Consider the following 19,513-nt stretch of genomic DNA (forward strand, 5'->3'; position numbering starts at 1 on the left):
GAGAATCGAATCTAAGATCTGTCTCTTACAAGTAAAAGGTAATATCACTAAATCATAATGCTAAGTGCTTTAAGATGCACCCATGTTTGTTTGTACTCTCGGTAGCATGCTTCCGAGATGATATTCCAAACGGTACAAGACATGTACAAGATTTTTGTATGAAACCACCTACTCGTGGGGTTTGTATTTTTCCCAGTTTGTTGAAGCTAGTTTCTAAGGGATAAGGCAGACTAATAATTTAGGTCTTGACGCAAAAGGAAAGAGCAATCGAGACGTTGGTTGAGTTGACATGAAATAAACGCAATCTGTCCCAATGCGTTTCCTCTCTTAAATTTAAAATAAGATGTCAAAATTTGGATTCTTTTGGCGTCTCTCATGGGGAATAATATATTGTTTACGTAAATATTGCACATCATTGCTTTAAGCTTGGACTCCTTTTTCAATAAGATGATGATTTCCATTGATTGATTGCAATTTTTTGGTGTGAAAAACATGACGGCATGGATAAAAAGTAAGTTGCATCCGTAACGTTGTAAGTAATTTATTATGCCAAGGCATTTCGGATGAATTGTATTAACCCGGTTTCATATGAATAAAATGATGGTATAATTTGAAATTTGCACGTAGTAAGTAATTTGGCATGAATAAAAAAAAGTAAGTCATAATCAAGATGTACTAGGTAATTTATTACATGAATGCTGCTTGGATGAGATGCAGTTGAATCAATCGTATGTAAGTGCATAAAATTGGCACATTGAGTCTTGCACTTATTAGTGCTTATTGTTGTGCTAGCATCAATCGCACGTGTTGTAGTGAAATTATTTTTTGGATATTTTAGAGTGTGTGCTAATTATGGAATTAGGATGGAAATGCAATTAACTAAGATAAAAGGATGGAATTAGGATGGAAATGCAATTAACTAAGATAAACGGGTGTAGGAAGAGACTGATTGGACATTGAAGGGAGGTGTTTTGGTCCAATGGTCTTACAGTAACACTGTTAGGACCACTTTAGGAAGCAGCTCAAGTATTCTGAGTGTTTTGTTTTTGTTTTAGAAGATCGAGATGTCGTCGTCAACGTTAACAAAGGGAAGTGCCACCTTGACTTCCCGGTTGGATCTGAGACGTTGGAACTTGGAACCCCTCCCTCTTCTTTTTCTATTATTTCTTTCCAAAACACTCACTAGAAATCCGGATGTTTGGTAAAAACTCTCCTTCCGTGTGAGAGCTTCTCTCCTTCTCGGTGAGCAGTGTGAGGGGAGGGGTAAAATGTAAAAGAGTGCAAGGTTCAATCGAAGCGGTTATTTTTACATTGGAAAATGTAAAGTTTTGAGTCAATATTCATAGCAGAAAATAATATCTTCACCAAAGCGATTATAAGCAGTTATATCAAAGCCAATATAAAAAGCTTAAACTGGATTCGAAAAAATGTTAAGCTATAGTCAGGCAACGAAGTGGGGCCAATCAACTACGCACCTAGGCGAGATTTAGGCAGGAGCCTAAATGAATTTAAATTATTGTAAAATAAGCATTAAACAATATTTACATTATTTTTAAAATGTAATACAATATTTATAGATAATGTAAGAGTTTAAGATAAATATGGTGGGGGTGTTTAAAGAGAAAACAAAAATACATACAAGAATAAATAAATAAAAAAGGAAAGAAATGGGTAAAGTGGGGTCAAAAGAGAAAAAAAAGGGGGGAAATGGGTAAACAAACAAGTGGGGCAGAAAGGTAAAGACTAGAAGATAAGTGGTGGGTGTGGGTCAGTACAGCGTTGTAAGAGAGAAAAAAAGTAAACAAATGGTCAGCATAATGAAATCGCTTTTTTTTTTTTTGCCAAACGACGCCGTTTTGTATAGGGAATATCAAACTCATAATCCTTCTTCTTCTTCCCAAGTTCGCCGCTCTGCAACAAGTGGCGAATTCAAGATTTTAACATTAGATGGTCCCAATATAAAGCACTAGAAAAATTAAACGAAAGCAACATTGAATAATTAAACAATGAATTACAGTTTTTCATTCATAATCTTTGTACAAACAACATTACAAGCTACAAGGACTAAATTTCTCCACGACGAGATTATACTTTGAAACGTGTCATGATAATTTTATTGTCAATACAAGAAAATACATATTTCTCAATGTGAACAACAAAATTATCATTTAACCATTGAATCTCTATTTTATTGCAGAATGAACTCTTAATGATATTTATGGCGGGAAATACTTTCCACCGTAACACTTACTCAAATTTTGGAAATGAGGGGATTATTAGGTGGTGTAGAAAACAAACAAATTAGAATTTGATAAATTGAATAGTTAATTAGGAAGTGGACCATATAAAGCACAACACGTGGCTTTTTTGAAATTTTTTAACAACAAATGTTGAGGCTTTCAGCCTCCCATGTAGCTTGGGAGAGTGTTTTCAAACCTATACCAAAAGCACACCGTTTTGCTTAAATGGTTAGTCTCCTTCTTCTTATGGTCTGCAGATAGCCATAGCAGAGCAGCCGTCACTGCTTTTTCCCTCCATCACATACCTAGACTTGGGTGGTCCAAGGAGGTTTCATAACCATTGATCTAAACTTTTGGTTGGTCCCGGGACCACCCAGGTCCCTTAATAGATCCGTCCCACCGAAGCGGGAATTCTCATTTCCAACAAGAGCAGAGGGGCTGAACCAGCTCTCCTAGGCGTGTTTTCCGACGAGGGGAGGGGAGGCCACCACTCCTCACCCTCACATAGCTTCGCCACTGTCTGTGAGAGTCATTCCCCCCTTTTTGTGAGGGTTTCCATCTTGTCCATCTTTTTTGGCGCCGACTCTAGCTTTGGCTGGAGTTGGTTGCCCATTTTCTCTTTCTTTTATTTTCTCCTCTTTTCCCCTTCTCTGTTGTGTCTTATTTCCTCTTTTCTTCTTCTTATTTTCTTTTCGCTTATCCTGATGTTTCTCCCCAATTTTCTCTCCAGCTTGTCCTGTTCTGCTATTCTTGTCGATATCCCTCCCCATCTCTCCCTTTGTTCGATCTTCAGTCACTTTTCCTCTCGAGTTTGTGTGTAGAGTTGGGATTTTTTTCTTGGCTTGGGTGTTTCCAACACCACCACGTTCTCCTTGCTATATGTTGTTTCGACAATGTTGCTCGTGGGTTTTCCCGAACTCCTTCTAGGTAGTTGGCTAATCCCTTTTTGGTGCCAACTATCTCTTGTTAATGGTTGTGATATGGTTGTTGTTCGAGGTTGATGGTGGTGTCTACATCGACAATACTCGATGGTGGATGACGCTTCAGTTGGCTAGTCTGGATCTTTGTTGGTGGAGGGGATTTCAGGAGAAGTTTCTCGGCAGTTATGTGTTTTTTGGGCTGCACTGTTGTTGGGCCCTCTTTCTATTTTTCTTTTGGTTTTGGCCCTTTTCTGGTTGTGTATAGTTGTAAGTAGGGCCTTTGGTTTGCTTGTAATTTTGGGCTTGTTTTAATAAAAGTTGAGGGAGTTTGTCTGTAGCTTTACTACAGTCAAACTTTTACCAAAAAAAAAAAAAAAAAAAAAAAACTCACTATAAATCTCGTTTTCCTTTCCGCACAGGTTTTCTATACACTGTATAAGCTTATTGACGTCATAGAATTGGCGTCATGACTCACGCCAATTCTACTAATAAGTCTTATCTCTCGTTTCTATTTTGTATTAGGGTGTTTTTCTTCTTGTACGGGACAAATTTAACTCTAATGGGGACAAAATTATCATGATGTTTAAATTATGCAATTTGAAAAAAAAAGACTTTCGCAAGCATTGTCCAACCCGTGAGATGTATGCAAGTATTACCTTTGTATTATTAGTCTAGAACGTCACTGTAACGTCCCAAATTGGAATCCTTCTTCTTTCCACCAAAACTGACCGGCAGTAATCCACATTTCTTAGTACTTCATATTAAATTAGAATATTGCTTACATTTAATAAAAAGAGCATAATTGCATCATGGCCCTTTTTTTGCCTGTAAAAATAATTGGGCTGGAGTATGCAGTTGGTAAAAGGCCCATATTCTATCTAATCCGCAACCTTATAGCCCATACAAAGCATCGCAAAGCCCTATTCGGCCCAAACAATTTGATTAGACTCCGGCTTAAACCCTATACCATAAACCCTAATGGAGAGGCAAGTAGCAGGTGCCTAATTTGTGAACCAAAATTTGCCGGCAATCCCATCATTAGGTAGTGGAGAGCGGGCCACATAAACTATTCTCAAATTTGATGGGCAGGTGTTCACGTGGAAGTGGGACCACTCGGTGCAACCAATTCATCCTTAATTTCCTCCCTAAACAAAAATTCTTCCTAATTAATTCAAAGTTAGATTCATATTAAAGGATAATATTCCTCGAAGAGCTTGTGGCCGTCGTTGTCAATGGTGGTGAGTGGAGAGTGGTGCTAATCATCTTTTAGTTTCTTTACCTTAATCATGGGTTAAATTAATTAAGTGACATTTGATGTGGATAATCACATCATTTAAATTAATTAGCATTTAATTTCAATTAAAAACTATTCAATAAATCAATAACTAATAAAAAGCTGGTTAATTAAATAATGATTGTAGTATAGAGCAGTTTCCTTCTTCCTTCCCCTTTCAATCAGCTTCTTCCTTTCCATTTCTCTTTCACATCAAATTTTAATTGATTTCTGTTTATTTCCATGATTATGATCAAGCTTTATAGAACTCGCTCATATACCACAATCGCCATTGATTTCTATTTCCAGACTCATGCCTCGTAGCCCCAATCCTCTTTTCCCTTCAAGTATTTTCGTCTCCAATCTTCACTAGTACTCCTTGGCTTTTCATCTCGTGATTTTTTTCTTTTTTCAAAATTTTTTGTGTGGTTTAAAAGAAGGATTTCATTTGATTATTTCATTAAATAATGCCTATTAGCTTTTATGAGAATTAGGAGTTAAAATCAAATGTGTATCAGATTAGGGTTCATACCCAATTAAGTTATTAACCCAAGAGAGAGACTTTAAGTTCGCAACTTTCCTTATTTAAGTGTTTTAATTAACAAGAAAAATTCAAATCAAAATTAAATGATGTGGCTTGTCCAACTCACGTGCCACCCTAAAATGGTAAATAAATGTGGTATAAAATTATGGTGAGAATAGCTCAAAGTATACGTAATTAATTCAAAGTTAGATTCTTATTAAAGGATAATATTCCACGAGGAGCTGGTGGCGGTCATTGTCAAGGGTGGTGAGTAGTGCTAATCATCTTTCAGCTTCTTTACCTTAATCATTGGTTAATGTTTCTTAATTATCATGGTTGCAAGGTGGCCAACTTCCTCATTTTTGGTAATCTAACCCCAACTCATGAATCACATCCCATCCACTATTTATGGGCTATTTGGTTGTTTACCATTCAGGATTTACAGAAAAAATGTTATATTAAATCTCGATCTAATAACATACGGTTAAAAACATAGCTACCATAATATTTCTAATGTAGCCAAAACAACAATAAAAACACCCAATACTTTTAAAGGTAAACTTATGAAAAGAGCTTGAAAATTGAGTTTTAACGAAAATGACAAACTAAAAGGTAAAGTAAATAGTACCAGGATTGACTTTTTAGTGTAAAAATATAATTTTTAGTTAAATTGAACAGTACCAAGAACTTTTCGTTAAAGTTCCATACTTTTAAACTATGTGAGATTTATTGGAAAAATTCTGTACTAATATCTCGATCTAATAATGTATGAGTTCAAACATCGTTACCTATTCAAAAAGTGTCAGTCGATTGTTGAAGTTAAGAAACTCATTACTCCACGTAAAGTGCGAACCACACACTCAACAAGAACAAAAGCAAACAAAAAAAAAAAAAAAAAAAGGAAGAAAAATCAGAAGAAACGGGTTTAGAAAATAATAAAACGACAAGTCGCTTAATGTATAGTTGTGAGGTGAATGGACCAAAAGCCCCGCCAACCGAAGGTAACCGTCGGTACCAATCACCCATTCCGGCATTTATCCATCCTTCAAAGCCCCATGTTACAAGCAGAGCTGTCATCCGCGATAAAACGACGCCGTAGGCTCGTAGCATTCAAAGCAATAATGCTCCAACGTGCCGCACGGCCGCATACGTCAGCAAACAGTTGATCCTTCTACGACGGTAAAGGTCAAGACATCGGACGGCTTCTGCGAGATCGCTTCAAAGTCTTGACCCCTCCAAACAGAAAACTGCCAAAAAATTTAAAACGGTCGTTATCTCATCCTCCAGCCTCGTTAATATTCACACAACTTTCTTTTTCCAGAGTTCACAGCAACCCTTCTTCTACTATATCCTACATTGTTGTTAACGTTGATGTTCCAAGAAATCTTAACCGTCCGCAGCCAGAAGAAGAAATTTTCCGCACTCAAATTTTAATGGAAAGTGCTCGCGTTTTTCTGGAAAAATATTTGAAGTCTTCTTTTATTAAGGTATTAGAGGCAGACCAAGTTGCTGACGCGTCCTTGCTTTGAATTCAATTCAGTTCACTACTCTTCTTCTTTTTCTTTGTTTCTTTGCTGTTTGTGAGTTTTTTATCCTCCTCTTTCTGTTGTGTTTGTTCACTTTGACAACTTTACCTGTGGATTTCTGGGTTCTGTAGGTTATGGCGTGGAGGAATCTGGGATCGCTTTTTAATTTCCGGGGTATCTTTCAGGTGGTAAATTAATCTTGCTTTTGAATGTACTGTTTATCGTATTGGAAATTGGAATAGTGACTGTACTCTGTGAAAAGTTGGACTCTCTGCTATCTCATGTTTTTGGCACAACGTTGTATAATATTGGGATGGGAATTGATGTTAAAATGTAGGGCAGCGGAGAATCTATGAAGAGTTCCACTTTTGAGAGAGAACCCTTAACATTTCTCATTCTAATTTACGCTGTCATCAGTCACATGCCTCTTTTAGCAGATTTTTACTTTGTTAAAGTATGATTTATTGTTTAAGAATGATTGAAGTTCAATGTCTCAGGTTAAATTGGTATCAAGTTTTTTGTGTTTTGGATGATTAATTTGTAGTACCTTCAAACTGTGACACATAAAGCGGTAAACTTTTGGGTTCTTTTTGTCTATTTGTTGATATAGATTTGGAGACATCTTTTACTAAAATTTCAAATGAAATCAAATATTATCTTGGCCAATGTATTTCTATTGGGAAGAGAAGTGATTTAGTGTATTTGTTCCAGCAGGGAAGAACTTCGGAAGTCGAACTGGGAAGGTACACGATTAAATCCCATGGAGCTGCACTTGCAAAGAAGCACATGCACGATTGGCTTATACTGGTGCTCCTTGGAGTGATAGATCTCATTTTGTTCATCATTCATCCGTTCTACCGTTTCGTGGGGAAGGATATGATGGAAGACCTTAGATATCCCATGAAAGAGAGCACGGTGCCTCTGTGGGCTGTCCCTGTACGTTTTTCGCTACTTCTTTTAGCCCAATTCTTTTTATCAATGTTCATTTGGTTGGATTGTATGGATTTGATATCAGTACTAAAGTTAACGGGATTGATTCTTTTGTCGATGTCTTTAGATGTACTCGGTTTTGTTACCTATTGCAATTTTCCTCTTTTTCTATATGCGTCGGAAAGATGTCTATGATCTGCACCATAGCATTCTAGGTAATATATTTCTTTTGCTGTTTGATTAGTTTTATCAAACGGAACCTTTTATTTGTTTATTGTTCTGTGGATTAATTTGGTTATATATCTATCTGCAAGAGCAGGCCTCTTGTTCGCCGTGTTGATTACTGGTGTTATCACGGATGCGATTAAAAATGCGGTTGGCCGGCCTCGACCAGACTTCTTTTGGCGTTGCTTTCCTGATGGACAAGATGTATGCTTCCATTAACATCCTGATGGAAAGTTTGTTGTAATGTGATATGGAAATTTGCTCTGTATCGTGTAAAATCTGATACTTATATATCTTTTTGCTTTGTGTAGGTTTATGATCGGTTTGGGGGTGTAATGTGCCATGGTAAGGACAGTGACATAAAGGAAGGACATAAGAGTTTTCCAAGTGGTCACGCTTCATGTAAGAAATGCTTCCTGCTGTTATACGCAGTTTAAGTCCACTAGACCCGTTTACTTCTCGAATTTCAGCATGTATGTCCAATTGTCCATACAACTGATACAGCTTGGCATTGTTCTACAGGGTCCTTTGCAGGTTTAGGATTTCTCTCGTTGTACTTGTGCGGGAAGATTAAAGCATTTGATCGCAAAGGGCACGTGGCAAAACTATGTATTGTCTTGCTTCCTCTACTTGCTGCATCTCTCGTTGCCATTTCAAGAGTAGATGACTATTGGCACCATTGGCAAGATGTGTTTGCTGGAGGCCTCTTAGGTCATGTTCATTCCCGATCTCTTTTCTTTAGTTAACGCTCTAATGTAAGAATGTGAGAGCTTTATACGCGGTTCATATTTTGCAGGACTTGTTGTGGCTTCGTTTTGTTACCGGCAATTCTTCCCTTCCCCTTATCACGATCAAGGTCACATCTTCTTCATCTGTTCCTTATTTTTCCTGTATACTTGCACAAAATACCGGTGGCTAGACTACGTTTGTTCTTTATGTTTGTTGTTTTTGCTTTTCAGTTTGCTAACTATTTCTTGATGAATTCAGGATGGGGTCCTTATGCGTATTTCTCTGCATTGGAGGAAACACGTAGCCATTCAAATCCGGGTGTCAATCCTACGAACAATGCACTGAGTGTGCAGGTGATCGGGGCTCAGAATGTGAACGAACAACACATACAAATTGACGATGCACTTGCAGCATTCTCTCACAACCGATACACAAGCATTAGTTCGCATGAAATGGAATCGGGCGAAAAGTAGTATTGTACATGGCGGGCTTTGTTTAGGTACTCCGCGTACTGCTTATGCTTATGTAGATATCGGTTTAAGACACATTGCGTAGACAGGTTATTAGTTTTTAGTACCATATACAGAGTTTAGTTTGCTAATGATGAATATATGAAGAAGTCTAAATCTGCAGTTGGCCTAACATTGCTTCCATTGATCTAAGTCTAAATCTGCAGTTGGCCTAACATTGCTTCCTTTGATCTAACTTTTCATTTTTTCCTGATCAAGGTGTGACTAGAGACTAAAGTAAAGATTTAGATACCGTCACGTAAGTAAAAATACGAAACATAGAGAATAATACGGTATCTGGGAAGTAATCCATAGACTCTACGGTACCGAGTACCTGACTATTTGAGGTAGATTTTATGTATGCCTCAAGATGAATGTGTGTATTTTTCCGTAAACTCTATGATCGTACTTCACCAAATAATCCTCAGGCTTTTTAGCCAAAATGGTCATTGAGATTTGCATAACTCATCACTTTGGCCCCTGAGATTTGAAATTAATAGAAGTTATCCCTTAGTTTGTCTACCATCAATCATTTTGGTCATTCCATTAAAAATTATACAAGTACCAAAATGACAAAAATACCCTCAATTTAATAAACAATGGGCCAAGTGATTTGGTAAAAATTGAGGGTATTTTCATCATTTTAGCCTTATTTAATGGATTTTTTCATAGAATGACCAAAATGATTGATGATGAACAAACTCAATGACTACTTCTATTGATATTCAAATTTCAGGGACCAAAGTGAGAAGTTATGCAATCTCAGGGATCATTTTGACTAAAAAAACCTAATCCTTAATAGCTTTGACTCCATGCTAGTTGGCACGTCCTGATTGGATTAAATTAAATTATTGGAATAATTAATCTTGCTAAACTAGCTTATCTTCTAATATAATTAAGTTAATCTTGATTATCTTAAACTCCTCCACAAATGGTGTGGTGCCACCTACTCTCTTTCCTTTAACGGTGAATTTTTTTGAAAAGATATAAAAGTAGAAAAAGCATGCCCGTAGAACAAGTAAAGAACACGGAGAGAGAATCACCAGTTTTGTGGTTGGTACATGAATGTTAAGCACCAAAAGAGCTTCTCTTTATAAAGACATTCCCTTTTGGAATTTTGAATCGAATCCCATTTGCCTGCAACTAAACTCCAATAGATGTGAGATTTGAATACATGATCTCGAGCCTCCAGTAGTAAATATTTTTAATTACTTGAGTTGCAAGTTATTTATTTTATTTTATTTTATTTAAGAGAATATTGAGTCAAAGATTGATGCTTTTAATTGCTCGAGTTACAAGATTCAAGCAAGATTTTAAGAAAAAATTTACTTTATCAAATTTTTAATTAATAGAAATTTGTTAGTTGATATTTTAAGAATTGCTTCTATTTTCTTTACCTTTGTTAATTTATATCATTTGATTTTATTCAATTCATTTAATGTTACGGTTGAAATTGAGAGGAGTGTATAAAAAAGATGAAAAAAATCACAAGTTCAAGCCTGGATATATTCATTTGCACGTTGTGAAGCTAAAATGACGCCTAAGCATGTTGTTAATCATTTCATTTCGGATAAACCTAAGTAATTAATACTATTAAACGTGATTAGTTTTGATCAAATTATGCTTGGATGTCCGCAATCAGCCCTCGGCAACAAGCCGCGATTTCTCACTGCTTTTGGTTAATATCCAAAATCCAAAATTCAAAATGTCTTTTGAAAACTCCGTTGTACTTTCTTTCACTCCACGCTTTTCCTTTTTCAGTTTTCTGGTTTCCGCTCTTCTTCCCCAAAAACCACTCACCCTGCTGCTCCCTCCACCGCCTTGAGATCGAAGCCGGAACCCCGCCCACTCTCACTATTACTTGCTCGGAGACTGCTCCTGTCGTACGGAATTTGCATGTACTTCTCACTCTCTTGCTCTCTCTGTAAGTTTTTGTAATTTTTTATGCACATTGTAATGTTCTTGTTTCAAATCGTTCATTTCGTTTTTAATTTTTACTCTCTGTATCCAGCTTACTATGGTTTGTTTCTTCAAATTTTCTGGCTTTTTTTTTGTACTTATGTTTTGTGTTTGGTTGCACTAGAAAATTTAGGAAAGTAAAAGAAACTAGAACTTCACGTAGTCGCTTTTGTTTTCCCGAAGAAAGAAAATTTGGAAAAACTCGATGTCAATCAAGCCGAAATGTTGAATTTAATTTTATTGTTTAAATTCATTTCTTAATTTGGAATGCCAGTGAGATTAAGATATGATTACAGGATAATTACAGTGTTTTTCTTTTTGTTTTTCATTTTCCAGCTAGTGAAAAATGCCAGAAATTCAGTTGGGTTCCCACACTGTAAGGTCCCATGGAGTTCAGGTGGCAAGGGTTCATATGCATGATTGGCTGATTCTGTTGGTTCTCGCTGGAATTGATCTCGGTTTGAACCTGATAGAGCCGTTTCACCGCTTTGTTGGGGAGGACATGATGACAGACCTCAAGTACCCTTTGAAAGACAATACAGTTCCCTTCTGGGGTGTCCCGGTAGGTTTTGTTTTTGTGAAAACAATGTCATGCTGGGAAAATTTGGATAAGTTTGAATTTTGCATTGGTCTCGCTTTTGTGATGACACTGTAAGGAGAAGAAGAATCTTATGTTGTACTTATGGTAACAGATAATTGCGGTACTGTTGCCGCTTGCTGTCATTCTTGTGTACTTACTTCATCCGAAAGGATGTCTATGATCTGCACCAGGCCATTTTGGGTAACTATCATCTCTTTCTTTTTCGTTTTTGTGATTTCTGCATTCGGTGATGTTGTTTGCGTGTTGTTGTATTTTGTTGAAGCTTACATTGTCTATGTATGCTCATTCAGGCCTTCTATTCTCTGTCTTCATAACCGCCATTTTAACTGATGCAATCAAAGATGGTGTTGGTCGACCACGTCCAGACTTCTTTTGGCGTTGTTTCCCTGATGGAAAAGGGGTGGGCCTTCTTTTCGTTGTTTAGTTTTGATCCTCCTCACTTATACACGCATATGATACACGATTGATCCACTGTCCACGTCCAGGTATTTGATCCTACCACAAAGGATGTCATGTGTACTGGAAGCAAGAGTGTCATTAAGGAAGGACATAAAAGCTTCCCAAGCGGGCATACTTCATGTAAGCATTTTGATACTTCGAGAAACTGTACATGAAAGAGGATTAAAGTTTAGGGCTGCATGCTGCCTATCTGTTTCCTATAGGTTATCTGCATATTCTGTCTTCGTGTTACCCATCTATTTTCTTTAGTGCATATATATGTTTGACATTGTACTGTGTAGCTCAAACGACAGTGCCATTGTCAACATGCAGGGTCCTTTGCAGGTCTTGGTTTCCTTGCATGGTACTTATCGGGAAAGTAAGGGCGTTTGATCGTAGAGGACATGTTGATAAGCTTTGTATTGTCTTTCTACCACTACTTATTGCAGCGCTGGTGGGAGTTTCTCGAGTTGATGACTATTGGCATCATTGGCAAGATGTTTGTGCTGGCAGCCTTATAGGTACCTTGTCTGCCTCTGGCATCACCGGCATGATTTTGTGGGAAAACAATGAGTTTGTCTGGTTTTCCCTTTTACTTATATGTTCTTTGTGCAGGAATCACCATTGCTTCATTTTGTTACCTGCAATTCTTTCCACCTCCATACGACGCAGATGGTAATTTTATCTTCCTTATCTTCTGTATATATAACTCTGTCTTCCTTGCAAAGGCTTTCTAATTCTGTCGAGTCCCATGAACATTTTATCTTGCAGTGAAAAACTGTGATTTCTAGAGTTCGTTATTTGAACTCGTGTGTATATTAGTAGCCCCGCGGACTCATTGTTCACGAGATTCTTTCTGTTTATTTGGTTGGATGGGCAGGTTGGGGACCTCATGCATACTTTCAGATGCTGGCAGAATCTCAAAATCGTGATGAATCCTCGTCTAACAATGCCAATAGTCTTAGTGTGCAGCCAGCAGAGCTTACGAGTATATACGTCCAACCTCGGAATGGTGCTGAATTATCGCGAGGCAATAGCGGAGACACGAACTACATGCTACACGGACACGAAAATGGGAGAAGGCACCCGAGTATAGGCTGTTTGTAGAGTAGGATAGTGTTAATGAGCAAATGTTCATATTCTAGGACCCATCAGTGTGAATTTGGTAGACGGATATAGTTGTTTATAATCTAGATGAATTTTGCGTTTTATGAGTTTTGCGTTGTTTGTACTATATTGTTTATTGTTGGATGTTAAGGTGAAAGATATTCTATGTATAACGTGATCATATACCTTTACTCAAGTTTTTCTCCGCCATCGAGTTGGAGTGTGAGGGACAGATTAGTTTGAGAAACAAATAAAAGAGAATAGTGACGTGACATGCTATATGCTTTGTTTGAAATATATGAGATTCGAGAAGCAGCCAAAGTCAAGCACAGGATTTTCTTGATCAACACTCCCTGCCAACCAGATGCCAATATTCGCGTTCACATTTCACATCATAAACTATATTATAAGCATGTGTTCGCGTCCAGAAGCACAATGTGGGGCGCATCGCTGATTTTTTTAATCAATGGGCCAACCACCATTTTCTTCTTCAGTGGGCCCAATACTGGTTGAGTGAAGTAATCTTCTAATAAGATGCGGAAACATCTTAATTTGGAGAAGTGATTTTGACACCATTTTAGTTTTTCACGCACATTTTTATTATTTTTAACCACTAAATTGAATAATCAAACGAAATCAACAATTAGAAATTTAAATGCACTTTGCCAGAAAATGGAAAATCAAGCTTCCATTTACATTTAATTGTGTCTTTATTTTAGTTTTTCTATAATACACTGATGTATTGCATTCGTCATTTAGAGCCGTTAGATCCAACCCTTAGAATTACATCAAAGGCTCCAAATGCAAGAATATTTTGTACTCAGATGTATTATAGTCAATACCCATATTTTCTTCGGAAATTGAAAAGGGAAAATGGGCATTGAAAAAATTAAAAATTAAAAACAAACCATTTAAATATCTAATTTTCTATCGAACCATTTAATATTGATCACACTTCAAAGCAAGCACCATTTGTTGGTATGTACGGAAGAGTCCTGTTTAAGTCAGAGTTAGAGCATTAATTAGAGATTAAACCTGGGATTACTACCGATTGGACTTGTTAATCCAATTCAATCATAGAATATTCGACGAATTAACCAAATAATATATACAAATGCCACGCATTGGATTTAGTAACCAATTTATCAATTAAAAGCATATTTTGACCCAACATATTAAAAGCATATTTAACTTAATCAAACCTAATTAATTATTCAACTGCATAAGATTAGCATCTGCCTGGTCAGTGGCCAGTGGCCACACACACGTAGACGGACAATATTGACCAAGTACACTGTGCCCTACAAAGCCCTCATTTCCTGGAGAAACCGTAGTAAGACCAAGCCCTCATATTTTGACTTGAAACCCAATTCTTCCCCTCCTCGCCTCTCTAATCTCTATATATAAACCCCCCTCTTCACTTCCTCTCTTCACACAACTCTCCGAAACCTCAAAACCTCAAAAACCATCAGTTCTCAACTTGTTTGTCTGTTTCAGTGGCTACGGCCGCGATTTGAGGCAAACACTACTGCGAGTGCGAGCTATTTATTCCTACTTTTTTTATTGAAATGGAGATTGTTCCGACTACGTACTACGACAACTTGAAGAGGTACTGGAGGAGGAGAAGGTACCAAAAGCTGAATGGTGAGCCTAGAAAGAAGATGAGGGTCACAAGGCTCGGCGGAGGAGCTAAAGGGAGCACTAGTCCTAAACGGAGTTGGAAGCTCAAGACCAAGCTGAGGCTGATGAAATTTGTTTCACCAATAAAGCTTTTGACAAAGTTGCATAACGGTTACGTGGACCTGATGATTCGGATGGCGGGAAAGGCCGGCGGCGTTGGGAGGATTTCCGCAAAGAAGATTGCAAAACCCCAGGATCAGGTTTCAGTGGCTGCCTGTGGTGATCAGTTAGTTGACAGCAGATTGGTTTTGGAGATTTACAAGAGATTGGCAGCTTCTCGCCAATTGGCTGATCATGGATTGATAGTTGAAAGCCAAAGCAACTTCTTCAACTTGATGGATATGTAGTTTCGTTTTTAATTAGTGTTACCATTTTGATAATTCTGTTTGTTAATTGTTAAACAAAAGTTTGGACGTCTACAGAAATTGTAAAGTTTTGGTACTCTGGGAGCCTTTAAAGAAACTCAATATAAATTGGTTGAATTTTTGGTACGTATGTCGGTTAATTTTAACACTCATACATATTTCATCCACCTAGACTTGGTAACCGAATATTTTTTCAGCACGAAAGAGAAGTGCATGAAGCTAAAAATGAGTGTGTATACAAAGTCTGCAAGCCATCTTTGAAAAAACGTTGTACTCCTGAAGCGGCATAAGCAATGAAATTTAGAGCTTGATTGAAACTGTTTTTTAAATAGATGAAAGTGCTTTTTGTGGAGATGTTTTTAGAACCAATCTTTTGTAAAAATATAAGTGAATATTTGAAGTGCTTTTAAACACCAGTTATCTGCTTCTTGCATGCAGGAAGCACTTATGTAACCCAGAAACATTTACTCTAAAAGCTTTTTTAGTCATTTTAAAAACATTTTCAAACGAACCTTAACTTTTCAAACTATGTGTGCCTTGTGAGTCAAACCACATTTTCCATAAATTTTAGAACTCAGTTTTACTATTTAGTAGAAAATATTGCTGTCCTAGTCTTTCTAAATAGTCACGTGAGAGTTTTTAGGAAAGCTAGGGTAAAATAGCTATTTATGTAATCAAGGGCTAAAATGTTATAGTTTTATTGTAAATAACCTATACTGATAATGGTTAATTAATTTGAAAAGGTAATGCTAGGGAGATCAATTATTTAGACCAAATTTTATAAATCATATGACGTGGTTGTTGATAATTGAATTATTACTTAAGTGTGGATTAACATGTTTATTTCTTATTGATGACATATCACATGATTTACAAATTTAGTCTAAATACTACCTAGCATTACCCAATATGAAAGCCTTAGAATTGTTAGTTTGAAGTTCTTACTGTTTAACTTTAGGACAATAAATTGCACAAATCAGTTATATATACTTCACGAATCATTCAACAGGAGCACAAGGATATGGGAATTATTTAATAATTAATAAGGATAACAAGAAAGTCGAGCCGCACTCCGCTTAAGAAATTTTTGATTGTAAATGGAACACCGGGGATACATCATTTGTTTTTATGTAAGTTATGATAAATTTTAATTTTGAAGTTATTAACATTTTAATACACATACCCATCATTTGTATAGTAACACGTAGTGTATCACTCCATGTTCCAATCACACTAAAAAATCTCTCATTTTACGGGTTGATCATGAGCTTCTAACTGGAATATATTTGGCCCTTCAGCGGCCAAGTCTTTTTCTATGTGCCAAATCTTGTTTTTTGCTTAAATAAAATTATTTGAGAAGAGAATATTATTGTTTTATATAATATTGATGTCGTTTCCATCGGAATGTGGTGTGAATTTGTTGATGTTGATTTTATACCCTTTTGTATTGTTTGTTTTTGTAATGGATGACAGCAATCATATGTACCAGGGACTGGATTAGTAATCAAATTCGAATATATAATATTATGTTGATTCATTATTCAAACAAAAAATGATTAGCCCTTGCCCAGTCAGACATATTGATCAAGTTCATTATACAAAACTGAATACATTCACATAGTTGTTTGATATTTCCCGCACTCAACCATAAGACCTAGCCTGCCGCCTTGACTTGGCACCCAAATTCTTCTCCTCCTCTATATAATCCCCATCTGACTTCCTCTCTTGACACACATCTCTCAAGCCATTTATACACACACAACTTAAGAAACTGCGTGCAGACGCATTAGTACTACTAGAAATCAATTAAAATGGAGATTGTTTCGACCACTTACTATGACAACTTGAAGAGGTACTGGAGGAGGAAAAGGTACCAGAGGCTGAATGGTGACACCAAGAAGAAGATGAGGGTGGCGAGGCTCGGTGGCGGCGGAGCTAAAGGGAGTCCTAGACGCAGTTGGAAGCTCAAAACTAAGCTGAGGCTGCTGAAGCTTGTTTCCCCCATAAAGCTTTTGGCTAAGTTTAATAACGGTTACGTTGATATGATGATTCGGATGGCGGGCAAGGCCGGCGGCGTGGGAAGGATTGCGGCGAAGAAGATTGCAAAGCCCCAAGACCAGATTTCAGTGGCTTCTTGTGGTGACGAGTTAGTTGACAGCAGATTGGTTTTGGAGATTTACAAGAGGTTGGCAGCTTCTCGCCAACTAGCTGCCTATTGAATCTTGATAGTTGAAGCCCAAGCAACTTCTTCATATTTAGTTTCATCTGCAGTGTGACCAGTGTTTGATTAGTTCTATTTGTTACTCAAAAGTTTGTAATTGTGTAAATTTTGTATTCATGGCAGCTTCTCAAGAACTCAGTTATTTATTCAATTAATTTTTCTTTGTACGTGTTTGTAATTTTATGACTTAATTAACCATCTCCGCTTCAAATTCAGTACCTTAAACTTTTATCTCTGCAAACAAAAGAGGAGGATAGAAAGTCAAACCACAAGTGTGCGTGTATGAAGCAATGAAATTGGGTTCATTTGAGAAATGATATAGCATATTGCATGCAGTGCGTTTATTATAAACATGTAGAGACTTTGATGAAAAATTAAAATACTTCTTGAAAATATATTTTTACCACTCATAAGTGCTTATATAATTTTTGACAGACGTAGTAAAAATATTTTGGGTTATTAAAATAACCTCTTCTAATCATTTTAAAAGCAATCTCAAGCAAACATTTAATCTTTTATTAGTCAAATCACATACGAGTGAACAATAGATTCATTTCTTTTTCTTTTTTTTTTAGCACAAGTTAAGTCAATTGCATGCGGTTGATGGCTTTGATCGGAAACGGGACCACTGTGAAATTGGATACCGATCGTGAGAAGATTATATATAGCTAATTTATGTAGTCAAGGGATAATCATCTGATGAAACATGGTTAATTTGAAAGCTTACAACTGTTGTTGTGAAGTTCTTAAAACTAAAACATATGATCATGATCAAAATTTGCACGCATACAACAAATTTAAGATGATCAATTGCACAAAGTCAGTCGTATATAACTCACCATTCATGCATATATGGATTTTTGATACGAGAGTTTCCTAAGTGAAATTTCAACCCCCAATTTTTTTCCCTAGCTATGTGCCAAATTGTGTCTTCCTTTTCATTGCTTATCAAATTATATAACAAGATAATATTTTTATATTTATATAATTGATTCCGTTTTCCATCTGAATGTGGTGTAAATTTGTTATATTAATTTTGTGCCTGTTTTCTTGTTTGTTTTTGCAAAGGATATGGATGATAGCAAAATGGCTCATTTGGAAGTATCTTTAAAATGACTGAAAGTACTTTTAGAGAAGATATTTTTGTGTTTTAAAAGCACTAGCTTGAAGTGCTTCATGCAAGAAGCACCCGTTATGTGTTTCTCACAAGAAACATCAGTTATGTGCTTCCTGCAAGAAACACTAGTTATGTACTTCTTGCAGGAAGCACTTCAAGTTATTTTCTAGGATTCACTTGAATTTTTACTAAGAATTGATTTAGAAAAAAAATATTTTCACCAAAAGTACTTTCAGCTATTTTAAAAGTATTTCCTGACAAGCCCTAGTAATTATACAGATATAAGTATGCCATGGATTGGATTTAGTGTAATCATTTAAGTATAACATGATATATCAATGTTGATTATTCAAATAAACAAGATTAGCCCACCTGGTCAGACGTACAATATTGACCAAGTACACCACAAAACTCACTTATATGTATTCTCATAAATTAGTATGATTATATTCCGAATGTAAGACCTAGCCTTACCATTCTGACTTGGCACACAGTTCTCCTCCTCTATATAAACCCTTCTTACTTCCTCTCTTGGCACACCTCTTTCAACTCCTCAAAACCGTATCTTTTTATATAAACACAACAAAGAAACTGGGTGCAGACACACTACTAGCTAGTAGAAATCAATAAAAATGGAGATCGTCCCGACAACATACTACGACAACTTGAAGAGGTACTGGAGGAGGAGAAGGTACCAAAGGATGAATGGTGAGACCAGAAAGAAGATGAGGGTCACCACGCTCGGCGGAGGAGCTAAAGGGAGCAACAGTCCTAGGCGGAGTTGGAAGCTCAAGACCAAGCTGAGGTTGCTGAAGTTTGTTTCACCAATAAAACTTTTGGCAAAGTTGCATAATGGTTGCGTTGACATGATGATTCGGATGGCGGGCAAGGCCGGGGGTGTGGGAAGGATTGCCGCTATGAAGATTGCAAAACCCCAAGACCAGATTTCAATGGCTTCTTGTGGTGACCAATTAGTTGACAGCAGATTGGTTTTGGAGATTTACAAGAGGCTGGCTGCTTCTCGCCAACTAGCAGATGACTGCTGATTCGAATTCAGATGTACATTTAGTTTCATTTTATTTACTTCACTTTTCTTCCTGTTTATCAGAAGTCCGAAAGTTGGGCTGTTTGAGACAGTGATGTCGTAATA

At 36.8% G+C, this 19,513-nt stretch overlaps 2 protein-coding genes across 4 annotated transcripts; both read left to right on the top strand.

Moving 5' to 3' along the window:
* The first annotated feature begins 6,234 nt into the window (after window positions 1-6,234).
* On the top strand, window positions 6,235-10,805 carry LOC103948040 (lipid phosphate phosphatase 2-like). Of its 3 annotated transcripts, XM_048585396.1 has the most exons (10): window positions 6,235-6,443; window positions 6,614-6,667; window positions 7,194-7,418; window positions 7,540-7,627; window positions 7,732-7,841; window positions 7,949-8,039; window positions 8,160-8,348; window positions 8,434-8,493; window positions 8,625-8,865; window positions 10,637-10,805. In XM_048585396.1, the coding sequence occupies exons 1-9, from the start codon at window positions 6,390-6,392 to the stop codon at window positions 8,837-8,839; spliced, it is 1,086 nt and encodes a 361-aa protein (XP_048441353.1). In that variant the 5' UTR covers window positions 6,235-6,389; the 3' UTR covers window positions 8,840-8,865; window positions 10,637-10,805. The 3 variants fall into 3 exon arrangements, with proteins under 3 accessions (XP_048441353.1, XP_009357311.2, XP_009357325.2); XM_009359036.3 differs by lacking the exon at window positions 10,637-10,805 and having other exon boundaries at window positions 6,237-6,443; window positions 8,625-9,008; XM_009359050.3 differs by lacking the exon at window positions 10,637-10,805 and having other exon boundaries at window positions 6,243-6,443; window positions 7,197-7,418; window positions 8,625-9,008.
* LOC103948031 (lipid phosphate phosphatase 2) lies at window positions 10,660-13,190 on the top strand. Its single transcript, XM_018647671.2, is given in 10 exon segments — window positions 10,660-10,799; window positions 11,171-11,396; window positions 11,527-11,568; window positions 11,570-11,615; window positions 11,726-11,835; window positions 11,921-12,014; window positions 12,207-12,251; window positions 12,254-12,394; window positions 12,489-12,548; window positions 12,754-13,190. Coding segments are annotated over 9 exon segments (981 nt in total). The 5' UTR covers window positions 10,660-10,799; window positions 11,171-11,180; the 3' UTR covers window positions 12,981-13,190.
* Window positions 13,191-19,513: the final 6,323 nt, after the last annotated feature.

This window comes from the organism of the source record quoted next, unplaced genomic scaffold (genome assembly GCF_019419815.1).
Source record: "Pyrus x bretschneideri cultivar Hongxiangsu unplaced genomic scaffold, Pyrus_bretschneideri_v1 Contig22, whole genome shotgun sequence".
NCBI lineage: Eukaryota > Viridiplantae > Streptophyta > Magnoliopsida > Rosales > Rosaceae > Pyrus > Pyrus x bretschneideri.

Excerpts from the sequence above, each read along its gene's own strand:
- LOC103948040 (XM_048585396.1), top strand. The coding sequence starts at position 6,390 with ATGGAAAGTGCTCGCGTTTTTCTGGAAAAATATTTGAAGTCTTCTTTT. Across the intron at positions 7,842-7,948 it reads GCTTTCCTGATGGACAAGAT|GTTTATGATCGGTTTGGGGG; the intron begins GTATGCTTCCAT and ends TGCTTTGTGTAG. Across the intron at positions 8,494-8,624 it reads TTCCCCTTATCACGATCAAG|GATGGGGTCCTTATGCGTAT; the intron begins GTCACATCTTCT and ends TGATGAATTCAG.